Source organism: Pelecanus crispus, chromosome 2, assembly GCF_030463565.1.
Source record: "Pelecanus crispus isolate bPelCri1 chromosome 2, bPelCri1.pri, whole genome shotgun sequence".
In the NCBI taxonomy this organism is placed as follows: Eukaryota; Metazoa; Chordata; class Aves; order Pelecaniformes; family Pelecanidae; genus Pelecanus; species Pelecanus crispus.
This window is the reverse complement of record NC_134644.1, coordinates 159317159-159333570: the sequence shown is the minus strand read 5'-3', so window position 1 is coordinate 159333570 and position 16412 is coordinate 159317159. Positions and strand designations below refer to the sequence as shown.

The 16412-nt window shown below is 36.1% G+C and overlaps 1 protein-coding gene across 1 annotated transcript in view; it reads left to right on the top strand.

Annotated features, from left to right (window-relative positions):
* Positions 1–16412, top strand: part of EIF3H (eukaryotic translation initiation factor 3 subunit H) — an 89857-nt gene that overhangs the window by 18387 nt on the left and 55058 nt on the right. The window contains exon 2 of the mRNA XM_075705542.1: positions 3938–4094. Within this exon, the coding sequence (XP_075561657.1) occupies positions 3938–4094 (157 nt within the window). The remainder of the gene's footprint in view (positions 1–3937; positions 4095–16412) is intronic.

The window sequence follows — 16412 nt, the reverse complement described above, 5'->3', positions numbered from 1 at the left end:
GAAATCTGTTGTCAATGTGGTGACTTTGAGCTCTCTGGAGCACAATCATAAATGAATCTTTGTGCTTTGATTTACTGTTGTTTCTCTTTAGAGAAATAAAAAAAATGTGCATCTTGGCATATTCATGTCCTTACAGTGGAATCTTCCCAGGACCCCCCAAAGGCTTATGATACTTATGATACTAGCTGAGAGTTCATGTTATAGGTATTTCTGTAATGAGATACAAACTTTTGAAATTAACTATGGTGATGTCAGGATGTAGTGAAAGTTCAAATTTGGCATTATACTCCTACAGCTAAATTATGTATCTTTGAAGTTTTTAATAGTTTCAGAATGGTTCTTTTTTGTAGTGTACTTCATTCTTAATGTTTGAGTAGTGCTTTGAAGATTAGAAGCACTGCTGGACTGCAAGCTTTTTTTTTTTGTTAATTGAGGATTAATGACCATTAAAATCTGACAAGTGGCTACTCCAAGTGATTAAATTGCTTTGGTATTTTGAACACTAAGTTTACAAGGCTGGGGGAGTCTTGAGTTTTATTTAGGAGTAATTTGTATATCCTTTTCTAAAGAGTCTTTATGTACCTGAATATTTCTTACATACTAATTGTATTTACTAAATGAAGCTGCTAGTGATTATTGACTCGTGTGTTCAGAGGTATCAGAATTTAGAAATCTGACTTACTTTTTTCTTAAACAGTCAAGTTACTTGATACGTTTTCTACTTGACTACATAGCCTTTCCTGGTTGACCAGCTGCATTACTTAAATAACAGAATAACAGTAACAGTTGAAATATTGTTTGGTTACTATAAATTTTATGTAGCAATGGTATAGTAGTGAAGGATCTAAAAACAATTACAGTTTGTACAATGAGGCAGTATCTCTTAGCAGATGAATAGGAAGCTGGGAATTGTAAATAGTGTTTGGAAAGTGAATCAGCAATGGATGAAAGATGGGTTATACTGGTGCTCATTTAGATTTTTTGGGGATTTTTTTTCCTGTGTCATTTGGAAATATTGATTTGTATTTCTCAGTGTGTTGTGTTACTTGCATTATTTATATTAACACTTCTTACATTTATTTTTAGACCAGTAAAACTATTCTGATTCTGTTCTGATGCTTCATAAACATAACATCTTTTCTGGGAAAGGTCTAGATACAAGTTAGTGTTCATTTTTTGGGGGGTGTGTGGTTTACTCAATATGAAGTATTGGTTTGTACAGTCAAATCAGCAAATGTCATGGCATTGTTGTTTGTATAGCGGTCAGCACCTCCTGCTGGATCTAGACTAGCAAACAAAAGGAAATGACATTTTTAATGTTTGAAACTGGTCTTACTAGAGAAATAGTTCTACTTTACACTTGAAGGTCTGGTTTTAGTACTGAAACACAAGTTCCAGTGCATGTTTCCCTCTTGGTCATATGGTAGTATTTTGATGGCAGGTTTTTCAATCCAAGTTTAAGAGCCTGCTATACTAAAGACTTGTCTTATGTGCTAAATAAAACTGTCCAGGACAAAGACCAAAACAAAACCAAGAATTATGTGTCATTGGATGCATTTCTCAGACTTGTTCATTTATCTTTTTATAAATGATTTCAGTAGCTAACATATCTTCCAGTGCAGTCATAAACATGAACTTCTGCAGCTTGCTAATGGGTGTGAAATTTAGAGTAGTGAGTTCATGACCTTCTCTACTACCTTTCTCAGACTCCATTAGAAAACAAGCTTGCAGGTGGGCCTAAACTGGGGTCTGTATCTCCCTGGATCATACCCGCTGTGGTCTTCAGTTTGGAGATTGAAAACTGCAGACTTGTGTAATAACTTCATTGTGTATTGGCGTATTTGGTTAGCATTAAGAGTTTTGAACTCCTAGTTTTATCTTCCTGAAAAATCACTGATGCTCTATGACAGCCTGTGCTCTTTTCATTTGCTGCTGCTTTCTGTGAGCACTTATCACTAGAAATGCTGCGATAAAACTGGCATCGTATCACAAGTGCTCCTGGAATGGAACCAACAGGCAAATGGGATTCGCAGTAACAGGGACAGTCAGTGTGCATAGAAAACTCAAGAGCAAATGAGGAGAAAAATACTGGAAAAGGGAAGCTTACAAGACTGTAAAGATGTTGAGAATAGTTATGCAGTAGGCAGAGAGCATGCTGTGCTGTAATCTGTGCAGTTAGCTGTGGATTCCTTGACTGTAGAAGACAGAGCTTATGGCAAATATACGCTAAACCTTAACTTCACACTAAATGCAAGTTGAGTATTATTTATATGCTGGCTCTGTGGTAGAAGGCATCCATCTTCTACATCTAGGTGATCTCAAACTGGTGTTTGCTGTACAGCTTTCAGCATTGTTAAATCTACTTCACTGCCCACTGATCTTAATTTCCTTACTGTTTTCCCACGAAATGAGATTTATATAGCCAAAGTATCTCTGTCTTTCTCCTCTGTAGACCTCTTTTTAACGAATTGGATAAAAAGGTATGGCTTCAAAGGACTTAAAGGACAGATGTGAATGTGTATCGGGGTGAAACAGTGTTATCTACCTGTGATTGAGAAGTTTAGTGCGAGTGTATCTGGATGCAAGAGAAAGCAGAAGTGAGTGGTATTGTGAATAAACAAAGAATCAGTGGGTGTTAGTCCTGTTTGATACTTATGTCAAACTTAGTTGGAAAAAGGTATTTATTTTCCGTTCTCCTTCCACCTCATAAGCAGGCTGTATATGAAGCTCTTGTTTTCCCGTTTTACCTGAAAAAGCAAATGTGTTTGTAATGAATTTCTTTTCTAGTTACCTTTTCTTCTGTTTAACCTATATTGTGGCACTTTTCATTAATGGTTTTTTTAAAATTGTGACATAAAGTTCTGCTAAACAGCCAAGGAGAAAGGTAGGGACAAATATATGTTCCTGATGCGTAAATATGAGCTTAACTTTTTGGTTTTTTTCCCCTGTAGAACGTTCACTAAATACCAGTATTTGTACAAAGTCTATTCTTGGGGTGGTTGAGCTGAAATCCATTACACTAGTCTGTTTGCAAGCAGACATTAAAGTAGTATTGCTTTAACGACAACATAGTCATTAGACATTTTCTGGTGCATTTTGCTTGGATGGATTAGGATTTAGTGAAATAAAACCCACTTGTGCTGGACAAAAGATGAGTTCTTTCAAGTCTGTGATTGTGGTTAGTTTCTTATCTTGTTCTGGTTCTTGTTGTTAAGCATACAATTTTACTTAAGTGTAAAGTGTTTCTGGCAAATGATTGACCATTTTTGAGTGTTTTTGTTCATACTGTTCCAATTTACACTATCATCCCATGAGAATTCTTCATAGTGGAGTTGAAAGTAGAGAAGGAAATGAGAATTATATTATTAAAAATATGACAAGTAACTTCTGCTCCTTTTTTCTTTCTTTTATCATTCATTATTCTTAAATATCCTATGACACACAGTTCACAAAATATGAATTACATTATCATCTGAAGTAAAACTGAAATGAGATGTAATTTTGAAGGTTAATGCAACTGAAATTTGACGCATTTTGTGCCTTTTAAAAATTTCCTACCGTATTTACTTTCAAGGTGTTTTAATAGTTTCTTGTGCAGTGTTTGCTTCAAGAGGGAGCTTATTGCCCCTACAAGATAGCTTTTAACAGTTACAGCAACAAGGTAAAGTAAAAAATATCAATATTTCATTTCAGAAGGGTGTTTCAGAAAATTGGTTTAGAACTACATTTTGACTGTTTATTTAATGGTCTTTTGTGTTCTCCTGTAATATTAAGATGGCCTTCAGTTCTTCAACCTGTATTAAAATTGCTGGTGTTTATGCCAGTAGCTCACTTGGTTTGCAGCTCTTAATTTATGCAACACTTCAACAATTTAAAAATTCCAAATATATAGTTTCAGGACATTGCATAATACAATTTTCTTGTCTTTGTGTTCTAGGTTGTGTTAAAGATCATTAAACATTATCAAGAAGAAGGACAGGGGAATGAAGTGGTCCAGGGAGTGCTGCTGGGTCTTGTGGTGGACGACAGACTTGAAATCACAAATTGCTTCCCTTTCCCTCAGCATACAGAAGATGATGCAGACTTCGATGAAGGTAATGGTTACAGTTTTGCAAAACTTTAGGTAAAAAAAAAAAAAAAAAATTACGTATGTGCAAAAAAGGATTTGTATTTTTTTTTTCCCATAGTGACCAGAAGCTTGTTATGTGATCAGAGAGCATTTTTTATTTGACTTGAGGTATCAGTGGGTTACTCACAATGCCATCCTGCATATGCAACTGAAATCTATGCAAAGAAGGTTATAGGGATAAACACTGTATTATATGGACACACTTATTTTAGAGTAAGACTGTCCACACAGGAACTTACATCAGTTTGCAGTCTGTAATTCATACAGACTTTAAAGCTTTTTATGAAAATGGCTGTGTGTATTGTGTATGTGTATACATACATGTACAAACATATGTAGTCAGGCATATAGATTGCCTCTCTGTAGATTTATTTGTATGTGTTAAGTACTCACTGAAAGCCTGGAGAGCAGAGCTTTGTAAGTTTGAGAGGCACTGGTTAACTTGAAATCTGGGTAATGTTTTTGCTTCTCCAAGTGAGCTAGAAGTAGCATCAGAGTCATCTTGGTGTGTATTGATCTGTCTTGGTGTTTCCTTGCTGGTGCTAGTAAAATGTTTTGTTATTGCCACTGTAAGCCAGTAATATTGGCATGACACAGAATGGTATAAAATTTATAAAGTAAACTCAAAAGGTTTAGAATTCTAATCTTGATAATATATATGTATGTGTATGTGTAATGATACTGGTAGAAATGCTTTTTTGTTAGGGCTTAAAGAGAGACAGTTTAACTTCAAGAGTAACTAAAGAGGCAATATGGTCAAAGTAGTTGCAACTGGAAGCTTGATTCTATCTAATTTTGGTAATTCAGTATGAGTGAGATTACTTAAAACTTCTTTGCTTATAATGAGATTAGTTATTATTAAATTAATATGTTATCTTATTATAAAAGAATCTTAGACTCTGCCTTTAAAACAGATCATTTTAAGAATTCTTTGCAACTTGGTAAGGTTTCTTAGCTGTTTATTGCTTCTGTTGTGGGATTATACAATTTGCTATATGAAAAAAAAAAAAGCAAAATACAAGGCAATCTTAATTGTCCTACATTAATATGGTGCTTGAGTCAGAACTATATTTCATGAAAGCCTAAAAGATGTTCTAAAGATTCCTTCTCTTCTGGAGCTCTTCAAAGGATTGGAGTAATCTAAATTTTTAATTGGAGTCTATGCTTCCATTTTTCCTGTAGAAAATGGCTGAATTGTTTCCATATGGCTGATAGGCAAGCAAGGAGTGAAATAAATTTCTTAGTTTCCAAAATGGATTCATCTCACCGTATGACGACTGCCATGCTGAAGCTGTAAGCCTGTGATCTTGTATGCAAGGTTCAACTGTTTCTGCTTGGGAGAAACTTTATTCCAAGAAAGTGACTCATTACCAGTCTGTCTTTTTCCCTTTTTAGTAAGTAGGCAATAATCCTGGCATTAAGTAAGGTGCAAAAGGCAATGTTTGTGCAGCTTCCCTTACCTGGATGTCTTTGCTTGTCAACCTTCTACTCTCAAGCTGCAGGCTGGAGAGTAAACCTATCACAGTGACACTGATGCATGCCTCTAGCAGTGATACGGAATTTGCAGCCAGGTCAGGGGAGCTTGCCTGTGCTGAATCATAGAATCATTTACGTTAGAAAAGACCTGTAAGACCATCGAGTCCAACCATAAACCTAGCACAGCCAAGTCCACTACTAAACCGTGTCCCTAAGCACCACATCTACATATCTTTTAAACACCCTCAGGGATGGTGACTCAACCACTTCCCTGGGCAGCCTGTTCCAGTGCTTGACAACCCTTTCGGTGAAGAACTTTTTCCTAAGATTCAATCTAAATCTCCCCTGGCACAACTTGAGGCCATTTCCTCTTGTCCTGTCGCTTGTTACCTCGCTGCAACCTCCTTTCAGGTAGTTGAACCCTATAAGCCAACCTCAAGAGCCATTCTGTATTCGTTTTCATCTTCCCTAGCCTCTACCATATGGGTCACAGAGAGGTTCTCTCTGTATTCTTCTCAGTGAAATACAGTTAAATAGACCGAACCATTCAGGAAACGCACAGCACTCATGTTCATTCTGCATTCCCTTTACTTAGGGCCTGTTCAGCCCTTTGACCTATGCGGTAGAGGCTCGGGAAGATGAAAACCCAAACAAAATGGCTCTTGAGGTTGCCAGCTGAGTGTTAGGTACCTTTTTAGGTTCTATTAGAGTTGTCTTCTGTCTTTCCAATGTGAAAAACAATAATGTTTTATAAATACTCCTTGTTTGTTTTCCCTGGAGCTTTGTTTCCCTATGCAAGCATCCTGCCAGATTTTCAAAAGATTCTTTTTTCTTCTAGATACACATACTCCAGCAGAGAAGTCTCTTATTATATGCCAGAACCTTAAAATTCAGGATTCTAAAAATGAAATCAAACAAGGCATCTTCCTCCCCCTAAGACTTGTATGTTACATCAGTATCACAACTGGCTTTGCATATTTGCACAAATTCAGGCCCAGAGATACAGAAGGACAGCTTAAGGGTCTTAGCACTTCAGGGCCTCTGTCACCCAGAATGATCCTTAATGTTGTTCTGTTTGGTCAGAATAACATTGTATTGTCTTTTATTCTTGCTTAGTATATGTGTGTGTATATATATATTTTTTTTTTTAATTTTTTTTTCTCCTCTCTTGTCTAAGATTCTGGAGTAGGAAATATCCTATTGAGATTCCAACTTTCTGGGCCTGCAGAAAGCATTTCTTAGAGGACTTTGCTCATACTTGTGTTAATGCAGAGATTGTTGCACTGGCTGAAAGGCCACACTACCCCAGCTGCCCTTCTTCTGAGGGGAGGAAACAGGGAGCAGCCATGGTGCGGTTATCTGTTGGCAATCTCCTAATCTGCTGTGCTGAGAATTGAATGAGTACATCCAAAAAATCATTTCTTCCATATCAATTTGCAGGAGCTCTATGAACAGGTCACCTGAAAAATACATATTTGCCTTGTGGTCTGGAGGTGATCGTTCTTAAGAGAATTGAGCTTACGTACAGAAGGGTGATATTTGAGTAAACTGTTGGATAATTGGCAAGAGATATTTAAGCTAATGTTTTCCTTTTTTAAACCGAGCAAATCTAATATAAAACACATTTTTGAGGGTGCTAAGAAAATATCCTTAATTTGAACTTGAAATAGGTATGTATGACATTTAAGAATCAATTCTATAAAGATTTCTAACTTGTTAGCAATAACCATTTCTTCACATATGTTTAGATATGCTTTTGTTATGGTGCCATGTTGTCTCTTGCTGCCAATGCCTGAGATAATACTAAGTTTTGACTATTTGCTGCAACAGAATTCCTTCAAAAATGAAATTTTTTATTTTAAAAAAGCAAAACAAACCCCAAACTTGTTCTTTTAGTGCCAGAACATTTTTAGTGCAGTTTGAATTGGACTATTTCTAGAACCTACAGAAAACATGAGAGGTTTTTTTTAGCTTCAGGTAATTCTTCTGATAAATCTGGGAGGATTGTCTACTGTTTCTGAATCCACAGGTGTTTTTCATCTTGGAAAGTTTCTCCTTCAGTGTCGTCTTCCTATGGTTCTTTTTACAAATTGTAATTTTTTTGTAAGATTTTCCTGTCAGGGAAGTCTGAAACACCTAGGTTGGCCTGCTGCAGCACAAGATTTTTGGAAGGGGTGGGAGGGTTCAACCCAGCTCCGTGTTATAAATCTGTAGGTGAAGTTTAGCTGATGATGTGTGAGCTAATAGAGGAAAATTGCAGAACAGGCATATGTTGTTGAGTCTTCAGCAAAAGATGCTTCAGCACGAATATTTGATATTTTGGGGCTGCACTCTGGACTTTTGGGCAGGCGTTTATTTTTCAGATAACTGTGTTTCCTTATTACTGGCGCACTTAAACCCTCATAGGTATTGAATTTATTTCTCAAAACAGATCTTAAAGAAGATACTTTCAGTTATCTACACATACAACCCCTATTCCTGCAGGGGCCCCCCCTCCATCCTCCACCTGATGGATTCAGCTCTTGTTTAGGGAAAATCAGATTTCTGCTGTAAGGATTTTTGGGTTAGGCACTTCTGTGAAATGATGCAATACCCCACCTTGTCTTTGTGAGGGTAGTTTTCTGAGAATTACTTTCACTTTAGGGCACCTCCAAGCTTTTGTCTGAGCATAGTTTTGCTTTCTTTCAGTTAAGATTATAAAAAAGGTCTAACACATGAGGTGTATTTTCTTCCTAAGAAATAAATCTATTATTCTTGACTATAAATTCTGTCTCTAACCAACATGTTAAGTTCAATGCTTTGCACTTCATTGTTTTTATCTTCAGTGCTGTTCACTGAGTAGCTCTTCACTCTGTTTAAAGGAAATTTATATTCCTTTCATGGACAGCAACAGGTAAAAATATAGTATACATCTTGTAATTCATTATAGATCTTGAGACATTATTTTGATAAGGTATTTTGAAACAGATTTTATTTCAACCTGATATATTTTAGTATCTTACTTACACAGCTGAGATAATAAAGTGCCGTAGTAATTATGCCAATAGCAACTTCGAGACAGTTACATAATTATACATCAAAATAAGTTCTAGTAGGTTGTAACTTTTTCTTCTTCTATTACTATGTGTTTGTTAGATTCCCTCTGAAAGGCTTCAGGTGAAAAGGCGATGCCACCTTCTCCCCCTGCCCGCCCCGACATGGTTTTTACTTTCTTACCCGAGAAGGTTAGTTTTGTTTTTCAGTTTTCAGGTTAGAAGTATGTAGACGATTAAAGATTCTGAAACCTCTATTTTTCTGTGCTGTAGGTTGTTATTTAGTTGTATCATCAGTCAGTAACAACTAGAAATAACACAGTGCAACATTTCCACAAAAACACTTACCATTTTCTTTGTTTGTGGCTTCTATTTAGCCTCAAATGCAGTTGTATATGGAGAAACATGTCGTAGCTCCTATATAGTCCTTTTTCAGGGCTTTAGTTGGCCAGGGTTAGGAGCAGTTCATACTGCTGAGCCTTACCTCCAGCATTGCAGGTACAGTGACCTGCGATGTGTGATACCTGCAGAAGCAGAGGCTTCAGGTAGCTAAAAGGAACAAGCTTAGAAAAGTTAATTTAAGACAAGGCAATGAACTGAATGTGTGCTTTTGAACTGTTGCCTGCTGCTGTGAGAATGAAGTGTTGGCTGTGTTAAGGCCCTTCCTGTTTAATTGGAGGACTTTTTCTTGAGGTTGCATTTCTTGAAGTGAAGCCTGTGGTCTGCTACACCAGTTTGACATTACAGGGACTTCAAGACCAAAGTCACATGAGTTCTTACGCTTTCCAGCATACTGTGTCTCAGTGCATATGTATGGTGGTGTTTGGTGGACTGTTTTGGCTTTATTAAGTTAATAGTGTAGCTTCAGAAACAGTCTCGTCAGTACAACTGGAGGGGTAGTATAGAATCATAGAATCGTTTAGGTTGGAAAAGACCTTTAAGATCATCCAGTCCAACCACTAGCCTACACTACCAAGTCCACACTAAACCAATCAAGGATAGACTAGACTAAACCATGTCCCAAAGTGCCACATCTACCCGTTTTTTGAACACTGCCAGGGATGGTGACTCCACCACCTCTCTGGGCAGCCTGTTCCAATTCTTGACCACCCTTTCTGTAAAGAAATTTTTCCTAATTTCCAACCTAAACCTCCCCTGGTGCAGCTTGAGCCCATTTCCTCTCGTCCTATCGCTAACTACTTGGGAGAAGAGACCAACACCCACCTCACTACAACCTCCTTTCAGGTAGTTGTAGAGAGCGATAAGGTCTCCCCTCAGCCTCCTCTTCTCCAGACTAAACAACCCCAGTTCCCTCAGCTGCTCCTCATAAGGCCTGTGCCTTATGAACCCCTAAGGTGCTTGAAACCCCTGTATGGTCAAACCAGAATCTCCCAGACAGTATGTATACACCTATAGCGACCAAATGGACTATGTGAAGGTTGATTCTTTTGCCAGTATTGCTGTAGAAGTCCTGATGTCGTTAAATCGCAGCCCCCTAGCTGTGTTGATTCATCTCCTTTCTGTGAAGACTTCTTGTCAAGGCTAAATTTTGTCACTTTTTCTTGTGAAAACAAATTCCAGTTATTCTCATTTTAAATCTGCTAGTATTATAATTTAAAGGTTTATCATTGTAGGTGTATTTTTTGTTTCTCTTGTATGGTTACAGGACAGAACTTGAGCATGCCGTAACTGTGTTCTGAATAGGCAGATGCAATTTTAGCTGACAAATTTTTTTCTGTTTTTCTGTTTAGATTTATTCTCTTTAGGTATAACAGTTGGCAAAAGTAGAAAAGGTCATGTGTATTGTCTTTTATTGTAAGAAAATGGAATGCTTATGAAATGCAGATATTCAGTTATATGAAATTTAAGTTTTATTTCACTAAGGACAAGAACAGATGACCCAAAAGCTCCTAAATCACAGCCTTGGTTCAGGCTCCAGTTGTAGTCCATTTATCTGAATTCCTCAACCATGTTTTTCATAAGTTCCTATAGTAATTTAGGAAGAAAGCTATACTATGTAAATGTTGACTTTTCAATTACTAAGTGGTGGCAAAAGCCCATCAGGTTTTGTGTGCATTTATGAAGTTTCACTTTGCGCTATATATAAAAAGAATATTGAATTGTAAGTTGGATTTTTTTTTTCTTTATGATTTGGGTATAAAGAATTCATGGAATAGTCTGTAGACTTGGCAAGGATTAATTTATATAATAAGGAATTCAGATGATTATGACAGAGGGTGGATGGTCACTTCTTAAACACGCAAAACAGTCTTGTCTAGTCTTCCATGGTTTGGGTTTTTTTGTGGGTTGCCAGAACTGATATTGGAATATACTGATTGACAGAGAGGTTGGTTATTAGGTGTGCTTAACTGTCATGTAATAAGATGTATCACATAATCAAGGTTCTTTAATAAAGCTGCTAATCACACCTGAGTTATTCTGTACTTTACACTGTCACGGGTGCAAGTTCTTGATTTGTTTCCTAAAAGGAAACTAATATTGACACTGTTTGTATAATTGCAATGGTTCAGTGGAGTAGCAGGCATGCAGCATGTTAAATGTTTTACCTAAATTTTCATACTGTGTAGACTTATCTCTGCTGGAGGTTTTTGTCTTTACTGGGCAAAGAAGAACTTCAGGTAAAAGGCTACTTTTCATGGCACAGTCTGAAGTGCCCTGTGTGTGCGGATACCTGGACTTGTCTATATGAGATACAACAACGTAGCCCAGAGTATGTTTTTGTAATATAAAGTCCTAAGAAAAAGTGCTTTTAATTACCTTAAATACAACAGAGGAGTGTGAAGAGTATGTGTATGTATCCGCATCTCAACTTTAAAGCTCTTTTAAATCAGGCTATGGACTGAAAGCAGCGTGACAGCAGGCGGTCTCGGTGGAGCCCCCGTTAGAGGGCACTCGTACCCAGCACACAAGCCTCCTGGCTGGGCTGCTTTCCGAGCCAGGAAACCTGGGGCTTGCAGACAGAAGAGGGATAAAAATTATTTTCATCTGATAAGGTTCATATAATCTTTTATACAAATGAATTCCAAAAATATGTTACAAAGTGCATTGAATTAAATACAGCTCTACTGATGTAATGTTTTTTCGTTTCTTAAATCAGCCTAAATGTGCTGCGTGTTCTAAGGAACTATATAGTTTGGTATATTTTGATTCAGAGACTTTTGTGTGTGTGCATGTATCCTAAAAGTAGAACAGGAGCTTTCTTGTTTTGCAGGTTCTCTCCTTCGCTTCCCAATTCTACCACATGTAACTAAGAAAGAGGAGATAGCATTTGTGATGGATCTTCTTAGACAGCTTATTTAAGTAGGTTTATACTGTGAGACTTAAAAACTGCATATAAACTATTTTTTTCTGATAGTATTGCATGAAATGCCTGAAATGCTTCGTTTATTGCATTTCTGGATTTTCAAGTTGATTTTGACTGTAGGGTCAATGCTTTAAAGTGGTGGGTAAATCCTTTTCTTCAACATCTGATTTTGAGTCAAAAAAGAGAAATCAGTTTGCTCTTTAAAGCACCAGGCATATTAAAGTTTTATTTAAAACCAGCTCTATTAAGATTTTGCTGCAAAAGAAATCAGTGTAATTTGCCTTTAAACACAGAAATGCTGTACTACATTTTATCTCTCTCTTTTTTTTTTTTTTTTAAAAATAAACCATATTTCACGGCATTTTTCCTTGAGTAATTTTAAATAGAAAAACCTTCTGGTTGCCTAAATTCTGAAAAATTCAGTCATAGTTTGTTTGATTATTATTATTATTTTTTTAATAATCCACAATTGCAATGGATATTAACATACCTAATAAAATTTCATGCTGAACTTTACTGAAAATTATGCTTAAGAATAATCATTTAGTAATCCTAATAATGAAGTTAGAGAAGCATCTGTTTTAGATGATAGATAGTTTGCTGTATGTAACTATCTTTTAACAGCATGAGAACAAGCTGGAAGACTGTATCAGGCTCAGTTTTGCATTCAACAATTTCACTGTATGGAAGTTTTGAACTTGAAGCCAGGAGATTTTTACTTCATAGTTTGTGTTTTATCAAAAATGTATTCTTTACTTATTATCATGATATATGATCATTTTGTTTGCTATATGGATATTTCATAGGGTTTTGTAACACTTGCAGAAACACACTGATGTTTATGTAATCAGCAATATGAAAGTAAAATTTCTTTATTTTCTGCAATTTAGGTAAAATATTATGAATTAGCTATTCAGAATTTGCTTTTTCTTGCAAATATAATCAGCTCAACTCTGACTAAAGACATTAAAGTGCATAGAAGGGGAAAACTAATTAATAAAAGTATATTCAGATGTTTAATATCTGGGTTTTTTATTTCAGGTATCAATCTCTGAATTTTACGCCAGTATTACAGTTTGTGATAGTGATTTGAAAACATTAAGCCTTATGCTTACTGTTTATTAAGGGAGAGAAAATGTACATGTTATTTACCCTGAGTACTCAGAAGTTTTTAAAATAATTTTTGATGAGTTACAAATAATCTAAAGATTGTTTTTTACAAATTCATTTAATGTATTATTTGTTCAGTTTTGGGAATACGCAAGAACTCTGAAATATGAAAATACTTTATATTCCTCCACACGTTAAATCACACAGATGCAAACAACCTCGTGGTTTATATTTTAGCATTAACTTGAGGAAATACTATGGTAAACAATATCTAATGTGCTAGTTCCTATTGAAAGCAGAGACTCTCAAGTGATTCTTTTAGCTGTTCTACTACAGATTAGTTTATGAAATGATATTGCTGTGAACATGGCAAAGGTGAAACTTGCTGGCTTTTCTTTTTTCCCCAATGTACTCTATCATGTACTGAGTATTTGAATTTTGCTGTACTGCAATTCAGGAAAAAACTCTGGATATAACCATTGGTATTTTAAGGAAACCGATTTTTTTCAGGCAATTGCTAGAACATATAATAGACATCCTGGTAGATCCTGTATTCATTTTACCCAACTGAGGTAGGTGCCTTCTTGGGTGCCTAGAAGTTAGAAAAATAGTAGCTTTAGGCTACCTCTATGTTTGGAAGAAGTAAAGCTTCATCCAGAAGGAAACCCACACCGTGTAAAGACGGTGTTGTCAATTCTGGTAAAAATTTTCTAGTTCTTCATCCTTGATTATGACTCTTCAGTCTCAGACAACGTGCTACGGGAGGGGACATTTCCACTGGACTGCCTGGATCACTCTCTCCATGCTTTTTGCATGCTTTGTTTTGGTCTGTAGCATGTCCTTTCTCAAGAGACTGATTGCTTGTGGTCCCTGTGTTCCCCTGTAGCTTTGGCCAGATATTTTGACTCTACGCTCATTTGTTCTTTTGGTAACATTTCTCCCAGTATGACTGGATCAAGAGGAAGAGAGTGTTCTTTTAACACCTTCTTATTACCTCTTTCCATTCCTCCTCCTTTCCTTTTTTGCTAATGCAAGTTTTTAGCCATTTCCTTCCCTGAAGAATGTGGCAATAAACTTGAGAGAGCTGAAGAAAAGCATGGCAAAAGGAACAAATCCCATGTGCTAATATTTTATTCTGAGAGCCAAAATGAAGAAAATGCCTATAGTTCTATTGAACAACAATTCAAATCAGTACATCTCGGTGAAAAATAATAGAAACTGATTGAAATAAGTAGTAGTAGTAAAGTAAGAAAAATCTTTTTGGTTCTTGTTTCTCGCTCCATAATGTTTCTCAACTGCATAATCTGGAAAACTTACGTAGCATTATTCTCTTTGAGGAGAAAATTATACATACGAGAGGTATAGAACACGTTAAACCCAAGTTGCACATTTTTTGTTTATAACATTTATATTTATTTTATTGCTAGAAAGACAGAGATGCGTTACTGGCCGAAGGCTCAGTACTGAATATTGAATTGAATACTTCAGGAACAGACTTGAAATCCATTTTGCTAACAGGAAACCTACTGCCGTAGTGGAGTTGAAGGGATAAGAAATTGATTCACAAAGATTACTAAACTTAAAAGATTTTCTAGTGAAATGCTAGTCTTTGATAGAAAAGAGAAAAATCCTTAGCAGAGTTTAAGTTTAGATTATATTTTAGCATTATTTATTTATAATTAATATATGTCGTTAAATCCAGTGATGTAGTAAAAAATATATGGAGAAACTGAAAAAGCTCAAGCTGAGCACATCTTGCATTTTGCTATAGTGTGGTGAGCCAGTGTATAGTATCTTAATAACAGCAAAATTTAAGGAAATAAAAACTTCCTCAAAGCTGTACTGAAAATGAACTGGGTGTGCATAGCTGCACGTGTAATAGTGTTTAAATATATATAATTTCTTATTGACTATCTATAAAATGTATTTATTGCAGATAAGGTTGTTGTCACCCATCTAACTTCAAGACATTTACTATCTTTTGTTTTGTGTGTTAGTCGAGAAGTTGCTGTAGTATGCAGCTTGTTATTGTTTCACTGTTTGCTGAATACACAGTTTGGTTTCTTTTATTAGATTACATGCTTCAGTTCAGTGTAAATTCATGCAGTAGAAAAATACACATTAAAATAGATAGTTTACTCTTCAGTAAAATACTTGTATGTTTTTTGTAGGTTTAGTGTGATAAATCCATGATGCACGTATTTATAGCCAACATGCAGCGTTGTGGAGTTTTAGTCAATAATAGAAATGGAAAGATTTCTTAAAACTTTTTTAGAAAACAAGACAGTCATGTTCTTTATGCGATATATTTAGGTCATAAGGGACATCTGCTAAGGATAATTTTTTAACACTTGCTAACAATTCTAATATAATATGGCCTATTCATCAGTCATATTGTTCCTGACTTGGCTAGTGTGGATTTTAGTGATTCCCGATGTGCATTCAGACTCTCTTAATTGCTAGTTTCTTGCTGTTCTATCTTATTGTTTTGTAGGACAATGCATAAGCGGGCATAGAATAATCAAAATGGTTTCCCTGGCCATATTAGGCACCTAACAGAGATATATTTGCTGTGCAATGTGTGCATGTTTTTGCAAGTGCAAGTCTCGTTGAAAGAAAATAAATCTTAATGGCGAAATAATTCAACAAGATTTGAACGTGCTATTGAATATGTGTGTGTGAATATATATATATTAAAAATACATATTTATATTTATACATGTGTATATATATTTTTATATATATAAAAACCTAATCCGTGCAATATATCTTGGAGCTTTTCTAGCATGCATTTATGCAGCAGAGAAATTAGAGGGAGTTAGGGAGGCACTACAGACACTGAATGTCAGGATTTTAGAGTTCTCGATAAACTCTTACATAGTGCCAGTATTGTGCCTTTGGTTTAGAAAGAAAAGCTGGTTCAGAGGTATTTGCAGTATAACTGAGATCTTTTACGTTCTCATGAACTCTGACTCTCGCTCAGCTGTAAGGCGTTTGACTCCTGAAGAGGCGCATGTAATGCTCCTCGAGCTAGCACATGCGAGCCAGATTGCAAGGTGGGCAGTGCTAGGCTTCATTGTTTGTGGGGAGAGACGTTACGGTGGGTTTTAGGTTTTGATATTGGTAAAACAGAAAAACTGACCAGCTAAATTCTGGCAAAATTACTGAAAGGGGTATTTGCAATTTGACTTCCACAGGTAGATGGAAATAGATTTGATCCTCCCCCCCCCCCCCCCTCCTCTTTTCCCCCTAGCATGTTCGGGGTGGGGGTGTGGGGTGTGTGTGTTTTGTTTTTGTTTTTCTGTTTGGGTGGTTTGTTTTTTGGGGTGTGGGTTTTTTT